Source organism: Saccostrea cucullata, unplaced genomic scaffold (genome assembly GCF_032062105.1).
Source record: "Saccostrea cucullata isolate Sc308-1 unplaced genomic scaffold, CSIRO_AGI_Scuc_v1 ctg622, whole genome shotgun sequence".
Taxonomy (NCBI): Eukaryota; Metazoa; Mollusca; class Bivalvia; order Ostreida; family Ostreidae; genus Saccostrea; species Saccostrea cuccullata.
Genome location: NW_026926615.1, coordinates 31,045 through 41,632, shown reverse-complemented (window position 1 = coordinate 41,632; position 10,588 = coordinate 31,045). Strand labels below are relative to the sequence as shown.

General features: G+C 37.6%; 1 protein-coding gene across 2 annotated transcripts in view; it reads left to right on the top strand.

The window, feature by feature from the left end:
- Window positions 1–242: 242 nt before the first annotated feature.
- The window catches only part of LOC134272250 (uncharacterized), a 36,519-nt gene continuing 26,173 nt past the window's right edge, over window positions 243–10,588 (top strand). Inside the window, exons 1-5 of one of the 2 annotated variants that reach the window (XM_062754498.1) lie at window positions 243–327; window positions 2,728–2,847; window positions 2,951–3,068; window positions 3,259–3,399; window positions 3,707–4,106. In XM_062754498.1, coding sequence (XP_062610482.1) covers window positions 2,746–2,847; window positions 2,951–3,068; window positions 3,259–3,399; window positions 3,707–4,023 — 678 coding nt within the window. In that variant the 5' untranslated portion in view covers window positions 243–327; window positions 2,728–2,745 and the 3' untranslated portion in view covers window positions 4,024–4,106. Of the gene's footprint in view, window positions 328–2,727; window positions 2,848–2,950; window positions 3,069–3,258; window positions 3,400–3,706; window positions 4,107–10,588 lie in introns of those variants that run through there. The other variant, XM_062754500.1, reaches the window with a different exon arrangement.

The window sequence follows — 10,588 nt, the reverse complement described above, 5'->3', positions numbered from 1 at the left end:
GACCTACGACATCCAAATAGAAGAATAAGCACGACAATATCAAATATTTTTATATAAATATGCTAAATTATGGTTTTTGATAAGGTGCATGGAAAGTATGTGTATTTATTTCATATTTAATATAGGAATACTCTTTATAAATATGTCGACAATATTCATGTTCTGTTCACAGTATAATTGGATTTTTCTGTCGTTTTTAGCGCTTGCGCGCAATTTTTTGTATTTCCTTAAAATAAGGAAACAAGGAAATAAAAAGCAATTTTGTTTCTAATTGTTCATAAATACGACAAGGTCTGGATTCCATATCGAAGAAGAACACTCTTATAGGTTAGTACCGTCTTATTTTATTCAAAAGGGGCTGTTTGTTATTCATGATAGTCCTTTTCATTTTTAATTAATTTTTACTAATTATCTCTCTTTTTCATGGCTCTTTATTTCTTTTCTTTTTCTCAGCAAACATCTTACTTTTTTTACTCTTCTCTTTTCTTTTTACTGCCTCTGATACTTTCATTTCTTTTTCACTGAGTTTTTTTCTCCTTAAATATTGAGTCTAACTTTTTAAGAATGTCTGAAGCTCAATCCAGTGTTTAATTTTAAAAACTAAGCTAACGTGCTTAATTCACGAATTTTGATTTGGGGTCATGAATTTCACAATTTTGGCAGTGGACTCAAAGCTTATTATAATTATAATCAAGACAACAGCTTGACTGCTTAGTGTGCAGGAGATAAGAAGAGATTTTAAGGATAAGACTAATTTTAATTGTTTTAGTACCAAACCTCTGGTTCGAGAAGTCAGTTACAATTAAATTACCAATTTTTGTATCCTTCACATATTCATGCTTTTCATAATTATATTCTTAATTTGGTTGAAATTGGTAATAAATAAATGAGTTGCGGGTTCTTCCTTATTATAGTAAAGAACAAAAGTCACAAGCGTTTTCACATTTATCTAAATTACAAGAACTGTACATAGTATATATTCCGGCTCCACAGTAACCATAACCATTACACCACGCACCATGCAACACCGAACACAGGACGTAACGTAGGACGTGTAAACTGGAACGTAGGACGTATTACGGGACCTACATAATACAAAAATTGTAAACACATTAAGTCATGCCCTGTTCACACGGAGAGTTTAATTCGAATTAAACGTAAAGTTACTGCGAATTAGCTTCGCTTAGCGTTCACATGGAGAGTTTAATGCGAATTAGTTTAATTCGAATTAGTTTACTGCGCATTAAATTACTTTGCATTAGCTCCGTGTGAACGCTAAGCGAAGTTAATTCGAATTAAATTCTGATGCATGCGTAATGGCAAAATTTAGTCAAATACCACTTGTCGATGGTCAGCTATAGGTACTTGTGCTATTTTGAGTGAAAAACTATGGAAAATTTTGTTAATCATTAAAATGTGTGTATATACACTGCCACATTATTCAAATGGATCTGATTCTGCAGAATGTGACGTGATTTGCAAATGACGTCATAATAGCCGTGCTGACGCCTGGCTGCAGAAGTAAAATTTTAATTCGCATTAGTTTACTTCGCATTAGCTGTCGTGTGAACGCAATTTAATTGGCATTAGTTTGATTCGCATTAGTTTACTTTGCATTAATTTACTGCAAATTAAACTCTCCGTGTGAACAGGGCATTACACAGTTGAATACTCAAAGCTACATACAAGTTATTACCCATATAACCCACCATACACGAAAATGGAATAATAATGGGGTCAACATCACAGCGCTGCATTACAGAACTTGTATTAAATGCTTTTACACAATAATTACATTATTTTAAAAGTAACTTACACTTACACACAGTAACTTTACTTACATAGTTACTTTACTGTTTAGAATCATAATGAAACTAAATACGACAATACTAGAGCTGATACTTTCAATTAACACTACTCACTATCATATTTATAGAACATACAAACTATACAAACGAACGAACATTCAAACGAATAAACTAAATTTTAAAATACGTTGAAATAACAAAGTTATCCCAAGACCGTTTAATTAACAAAACAGAGAAGAAAATGTAAATAAACATGTTACTCACCTCAGAAGTCAGTGTCTGTAATAAATCTTTAAAATATACTCAGTACTTTAACTTTACAAAACTTAGACAGTAAATATTGGTCAGTCAGAGCTCGTGCTGTTATATCTTGGAAAAGCCGGTTTTAAGAAGGGCGGAAGCCTAAACTCAGGTGAATAAATACAGGTAGTGTAGAGGTACCAAAGAGGGTGTTCGAAGGGGTCCAGAATGGGAAAACTGAAAGAAACTATGGAACAACGTTAGAAAAATTATTACAGTAAATCTAAAATACAAACAAGACAAATTATCAATACAACACCGTAAATGTGACAAAATGATTCAAGAAAAGAAATTGAACACGTTCTAAAGTTGATAACCGACACATAGCGTTCGAGGATGGACAACATGGATAGCAATAGGGTTACCTTAATGACTCGGATGACCTAAAAATTTGCATGAAAGAAATGGAGAAAAATAAAACATATCGTGAACATGATTATAAAATATTCCAAAGAATGCATATGTAACCTGCTTTAAAGCAGCATAAAAATCTAAATCTGGGGAGATAAAGTCATATGTTAGAGAGAGAGAGAAAGAGATAGAGGGGTGTTGGCAGCACCACCCTATAGTATATGTTGCAGGATATTAGATGCCGCTTCTCAATCTAGTCTTTTTTCAGATTTTTTGTCGGACAAGGATGGCCCGAAACAAGGCGCTTATTGCCGATCTATTCTCGTCTGCATTAGGTTTAGTTTTCTCTGGTATTGCCATCGTAACACCTGGCTTCTTCATTATTCAGGTAAATTATATCTTTTGTGAAATATTACAATTAAGAGTGAATACACCTCTGTGTTTTGAAAAGTTTAGAAAATACTAATCTCTTTACATATATTCTATTGTAGAATCAAAGGATGAGCATCTTTTACGTTAACTATAAGGAGTCTGGATCTGACTCATGGTCAACAAAGACCTACCAAGCTTATGATGAGGAGCATTATACGAATGGATCCACTCAGCTCTGTAAATTAATCTCTCTCTCTTTCTCTCTATCATATTAGTTTTGTTAGATGTATTCAACTTTAAAAATACACAGACACATTTGAAGAACTTTCGATTTTCACAGCCCTCAAAAGTTGTACCACATCGGGTATAACGTATCATAGGTAATGGAATAAAAATCTTTAGGTAAGAAAAATGTTTCTTTTTTCAGCAATGCTAGATGTGCAGTTGGAAAGCCTACTTACTCTTGTTCTTGGTGGAGTCGGTTGGTTGATTCTTTTGTCAAATAGCAGGAAAACAGCGCCAATACCACTGAGGTGTTTGACAGGGGGAATATTTCTACTAGTTGCAGGTAACAATGCTTTGTCTTCCTGTTAAAGTGTCACAACTCTACAATCTAAGACATTATGTAATTTTCGAATACCAACACTTGCCTTCATTAAAAGTGGCGTATTTGTCAGTGATAAATATTTGGAGGGACGTAAACTAAATAACCACAACGTACTAAAAGACAACGAAATGGAAATATGATCTTGCAAATTTGAACAAAAACTATTACTGATGATTCAAACCAAGAAAATATATTTATCTGATTATGTCAGGATGAAATGTCTTGAATTTGATTGTTTATAATTAATAATTAATTATCTTTCTTTCAGCTACAACAGAGTTTGCGGTTCTGGTTCGCTTTATAGCTGTTAACGCTAGCCACATTGCTTTAGTATCAAAATTCGAAAAAAGTTACGGTAGCCTCGAGCTACTGAATGTCGAGGTTCCGTACTCCCTTATTCTTGCTGGCTTTGGTATTACCTTAATTCTTGTTGCTTTGGTAAGAATTTTTATTCGCAATAAGAGATACCAATTAACCACCGCAATTCATCATCAGATGTCAAATGACCCCAGGAGTTACGTCAAGATCGATTCTCAACATTTGACGGATGAAGACGAGAGATGTAACACAGAAGTCAGGGTTTAAGGATAAAAGAAACCACATATAAATTTTTATTCATAAATTACATATTTAGCAGTATTTCTCATCGATTTCTATTTAAATAGGTTGACTTAACTTATTCATATTTTCCAGGTAGAGTTAGAAAATTTTGTAAGATTTTGTAACATTCTGAAAAAAAATATTTGCAAAGTTTAGTATAAGATCAAACACAAAATAAATTCGCATATCAAAGCACTTAAGAAAACTTACGATAAAGATGAATCACACATTTATGACATCATTGTCTAGTACGTTTGGTGTGTAAGGGTATCAAATACAGTTTGAAATGTGGAATAATTTGCGTAATAGCCGATGCCCGTTATGCATAATTTATCTCACGTATAAACTGTCGTTGATGTCAGAGACAAAGACGGATAATACTCAATCGACTTTTAAGGCGAATATTACATTCAGTTACAATTATCGAGAAATAAACACCATGAACACTCATGACATTCAAATAGTCATCACATGGAAAACAGTTGGAACTGTAATGTTGGATGTTTTTTTTAATTTCTATCCGTACATGTACCATTGATCAAATTATCTCTGTATCATTTTCCAACTACATGTATAAATGCTGAGTGCAGATATGTGCTCTTGCCAAATTATATTCTATATTCGGCAATCACAATTCGCGCATTTTTTAAATGTTTGATGTGCCATCTTTTTGCTGTATATTTCATGTCTATGTATTTTTGCATATGTTGATTCAATTTTAAGGACCAGCATATTGATATATATTATACCAATACTTTTTGGTCTAAACCCCTGTCATTTTATGTATATTTATATTTTTTCTTATTTGGGTAATATCTAATAAATTACTATATTTCTTCTCTACATTGGTGTTTATTTTATAGCCTAACAAAACATGTTATATAACGTTTGTTTGAATTTGACTTGTTTGAGCACTTGACACAAAGTATTTGGCCTCGGTTAAGAAATATATTGAAGGCAGAACGTGATTTGTGTATCTCTAGTCAATTAGTAGAGTTTAACAAGGCCCGGGTTGCCACATGGAATGTTACAGGACTAAGGGAAATTGACGGCTAAGAAATGAAATCATGATGCTGTGACGGGGGTCCTCCCTGTCACTGGCACTGGTAATTAATGATGATAGTTTTTATTTACATCGTTTATTTACATATTTACAACACAGATATATATATAAGAAATCACAATTGTTCACAATACAAAATACGTCCACACACATTGACTTTCAGACTTGTTCTCCTCTCTCTCACGCGCGTTCCCAGGGCATGGCCATACCAAATCTCTTTTTCCCCATTTTCTCACACAAATCAATCTAATGCTCACTTTCATCTCTCAGAACTCTATCATGCACAATAAACAACGATAACAGAAATGACAAATAAACAAATTATAAATCCATGCTTGTCCACTCGCTTTCTTTCTAACTAACTCAAATCACACTCTTGGGAAACAGGGCTACAACGCCTGCGCTGCGCACCTGCAACCTATCACTCACTCATTTACAATTAATTAACAATTAATTCGGGCGATTACTCTGTGACATACCTCCCCTCTTAAGTGTGGCGTCCCGACACACTAATAAAATTACATGTAGTAGACTGATAATGACAATTTGATATCGCTTACAAGAATCACACATTCATAGATAAAGAGACATTACTTACACACAGAAATAACAAAATAGTTTAACATGCATACACATTTCATGTTTTACCTTTTTTTCTTAGATTTTTGCGTTTTATCTTTACATTTTTTTTTCGAAACAAATGTTCATTTTATATATACATTATTTACACAACCTACGTATATATACACTTCAATTATTTATTTCTTTGACTGAATAAAATCTTGTACAATCCTAAAGTCTTTGATTTCATTTTCACCTAACCACTGGGTGTGTCCGTTCTGAAACTGCACAAAATAACGTTTCTCTAACCGCTTGGAGTCGTTTCTTGACCGCATCATATCTAATACTTTGACAATGGGACCGTTGTCATCGGCCGTCTCGTCTTCGTATTCAACGTCCTCGTCCGGGATATAGTCGTGATCAGGGCGGTCATTAGGATCAAGATACGGCTTCATCCTGTTAGCATGCGCTGTCAAAGTTTTCGATTTGTGATCAGGGTCCTGTAGTCTGTATGTAACATTAGATAATCGCTCGATGATCTCGTATGGTCCGTGCCAATTGTGGGTAAGTTTAGGAGAGAGTCCAGGTTTAGTCGTTGGAGTAAATAACCAGATTTTGTCACCTTTAGTATAATGAGTCTCTTTCGCTGCACGGTCATGATGTTCCTTCTGGTTTTGTTGACATTTTTGTAAGTTTTCTTTGACAAGCGTGTAGGCCTCTTGAAGGCGGACTTTTGCCTCTTCCTTATAGTCGTCTGCTACAGCGTAAGAAAATGTTGGCGGACAGAGCACGGCTTCAACGGGTAGAACAGGATCTCGCAAGTGCATTAGGAAGAAGGGTGACTCTTTTGTAGTCTCGTGGATGGCGGTCCTATATGCAAACAGTATGTATGGTATAAAGGTGTCCCAGTCACGCTGATGTCCTGACACATACATTGACAACATTGTTGTGAGTGTTCCATTGAAGCGCTCCACTAGGCCATTGGTCTCCGGGTGGTAGGCAGTAGTAAAAGTTTTCCTGGTATTTGTTAATTTGCATATTTCCTTTATCAGGTTTGATCTAAAGTTCTTACCATTATCTGATAGCAGCTCTCTAGGCGCTCCATGACGACACACTATTTCCTCTACAAAAAGTCGCGCAGTCGTTTCTGCATCTGCATTGTTTACGGCAAATACTTCAGGCCATCGAGTTAGGTAGTCACTGAACACAATAATGTACTTATTGGACTTGTAGGTTGGCGGGAACGGTCCAAGGACATCTACAGCTACTCTGTCGAATGGTCCATTAACTGCCGGTAGCGGGTTCAATGGGCACTTTGGTCTGTTTTTCGGTGATTTCTTGGTAGCACAGTCTACGCATGATCTACACCAAAACTCTACATCTGAATACATTCCCTTCCAATGAAATCTCTCTTGTACTTTGTCATACGTTTTCTGGAAGGAGAGATGACCTGCTGTCAGGTCGTCGTGACAGGCATACATGACTTCGTCTATCAGGCTCCTTGGAACAGCTATTTGGCGTCTAATAGCTTGACGTCGTCTATGAGATCCAGGCTGCCAAAGATGATATAGCAGACCATTGTGTCCGAGTTCATAATCACCAGATAATATTACCGTTTCACGGGCCTTTGAAGATAATTCAGGCTTCTCTAAGTAATTAATGATAGCGGCTAGGAGAGGGTCATTTTTCTGACGGTCGCGGATGTCCTGATATGACCTTTTTGGTATCACATCTGCGTCTGCCTTAGCACAGGTGGCTGCTATAGGGGATTCGGCAGGAATTCGAGATAAGGCGTCTGCGTTTTGATGAACCTTTCCCGGTCGATGTTTAATGGTTATGTCATACTCTTGAAGAGTTAATGACCATCGCGCTAGGCGTCCTGCTGGATTCTTAATGTCCATAAGCCACCGTAATGGGTTGTGGTCAGTTATCACAGTAAATTTCCGGCCGAATAGATAGTGTCTAAAGTATTTCACACTCCACACAACGGCTAATGCCTCTTTTTCGATAACTGCATAGTTCTGTTCATTTGATTTTAGACTCCTACTCGCGTACGCTATTGTCCGTTCACCATCTGGACCTTCTTGGGCTAATACGGCACCTACACCAGTGTCACATGCATCCGTGTACAGGATAAACGGAAGCGAGAAATCCGGATACCTAAGAATGGGAAAGCTGGTCAAAGCTGATTTGAAAAATTCAAACGCACTTTTGCAGTTATTGTCCCAAATGAATTCGACACCTTTCCTTAAGAGCTTGTGTAAGGGAGCAGCCTTACTTGCAAAATCCTTTACAAACTTACGGTAGTAAGAGATGAGTCCCAGAAAGCTTCTAAGTTCGCTCACATTTGTTGGCTTCGGAAAGTTGTGAATTGACTTTACTTTCTCCGTGTCAGGTGATATTCCGTCAGCTGAGACTTTGTGTCCAAGGAACGTGACCTCCGTTTTTCCGAAGTAACACTTCTTCGCTTTTAGCTTTAACCCTGAATTTTCGAATCGTTTTAGCACTTCCTCAAGTCTTTTGACATGGTCAGAAATAGTTTCCGAGAAGACAATTACGTCATCTATATACACAAGACACGTGTTCCACAGTAATCCTGAAAGCACAGAGTCCATAAGTCTCTGGAATGTTGGCGCACTGTTACACAGTCCAAATGGCATATAATTATATTCATAATGCCCTCCAAAGAAGGAAAACGCAGTCTTTTCTCTGTCACTTTCCTTAATGGGAACTTGGTGGTATCCTTGACACAAATCTAAGACACTGAAGTACTTGGACTTATTAAGTGCATCCAGCATTTCGTCGATCCTAGGGAGAGGGTAAACGTCCTTTTTGGTGACTTCATTTATTTTACGAAAATCAATGCACATGCGAACCTTGCCATCTTTCTTCGGCACCAAAACAATTGGGGCGGAGTACGGACTCTTAGACGGTCGCACAATTCCATTAGCGCACATTGTTTCTATCTGGGATTCCAGTAACATCCGCTGGCTGTGAGGAATCCTATAAGACCTCAAGTGAATAGGTTTACTGTCCCCTGTATCTATAGAATGTTCAACCAAATCTGTCTTCCCTAATTCATTATCACTGAAAGCAAACACTTTTCTATACTTATCTAATACCTTCGTAATAGACTTGCGTTCCGTTTCACCTAAATCACCTGATACATAGAAATCACCTATATCTTTCTCACCAGACTCAACACTCTCACTTATCTCAATCCCATTCAAGTTATTGTAATTACATGCATCTTGCACACTCTCGCTAGTCGGACTTGCATCAGAAATAAATGAGATACATTCATCATTTATATATACAGAATCATTTGCAAAATCAATATAGCATGCACAGTCCTTCAAAATGTCCAAACCTAAAATACAATCATACGGGAATTCACGAGCAACAAATGCATTATATACAACATCGGTTTGTTCACCAATTCTTAACCTAAAGTCACACTTCCCAACAATATCGACACGGTTGCCCGTTGCCGATGTAACACTAACTCCTCCAGCCGGCACCATACCACTCTGGCTTGCGAAAGCTTCATTTATAATCGTGACACTAGATCCGGTGTCGACCAACATCGCAGCACATTTTTCATTCACATATCCTACAATTTTGGCGGTACAAAATTTAGGATTTAATTGACAAGAAACAATATTTTCACATACATTTTTCACATTTTCAACACTTTTTTCACTACTTCCGGAAGAATTATCCTCTTCTCTTTTACGCAACCGGCTGTCTCTAGGAGGGTATTTTAGATCCTCTAGCCCTTTACCTCCACACAAAAGGGCGGACTTTAGTTTTCCGAATTGGCGCTTCTTTGTTGCTCATTGCAACGGACTGCTATGTGTCCTACTCTACGACATTTGTTGCAGATTGGTCTCCCGTCCGTAGTCCTAAGATTTCGGTCTGGTCGGGGGCGGAATCCGAATCCTCGGCCTCTTCCTCCTCGGCTTCCTCCACGGCTTTGTCCTCGAGACGGAGGAACAAATTGCTGTTTCGATGCGAATCTACCGATTTCAGTTGCCATCACTGACACCTTGGCGGTCAGGTCTGCGAGTGACTTTTCCAGTTCTTCCGTTCTCGTAGGAGCGTAAGACATAGATGCAACAGTTCCTCTGGCCATTGGGGCATCTGCCAGGAAGTTGTTACATTCTTCCCTCTTCGCATGCCTGAAAGCTTCCTCAAACGTCTTAGGGTTAGAAAGTAACACATACCTCTTGATTTCAGGCCGCAATCCTTGGACGAAATGCTCTTTAGTGAGGGTTTCCTTTTGCCTCCCAGGCATGTCCATGTAGGCACGCGTAGCAAGCTTCGTTATGTTCGACGCATAATCTTCTACGGTTTGCATCTCTGCCTGTTTGTATCCGAACAAGTTGGAATAATACAGAGATTGCAGTTCTTTAGGAATAAATCTTTCCCGCAGAGGTCACAAACGGAACGATAGTCATCTTTCACATCGTCGTCTAAAGATTCATAATAATCTGCAGCTTGATCTCGGAGGAATGCAGGTATCGTTATGCATTTTCTTGGTTCGGTCCAGAAATTAGCTCTGGATATTCGATCAAAGTTCTTAATCCACGAATCAAAGTCCTCGTCGAGTTTCCCGTAGAATGGGGTAGGCTTTATCAGTCACGGCTTCGGGAATAACATCCTCAGTTGGCTCATGTCTCTTCTTCCGTGGCATCTTTACAGTATTTGACCAAAAGTTAATTTTCCAAAGTACATGTCGAAATATTTAAGATGATCTCATCCGACCGCTGGCCACCATAATATGTGACGGGGGTCCTCCCTGTCACTGGCACTGGTAATTAATGATGATAGTTTTTATTTACATCGTTTATTTACATATTTACAACACAGATATATATATAAGAAATCACAATTGTTCACAATACAAAATACGTCCACACACAT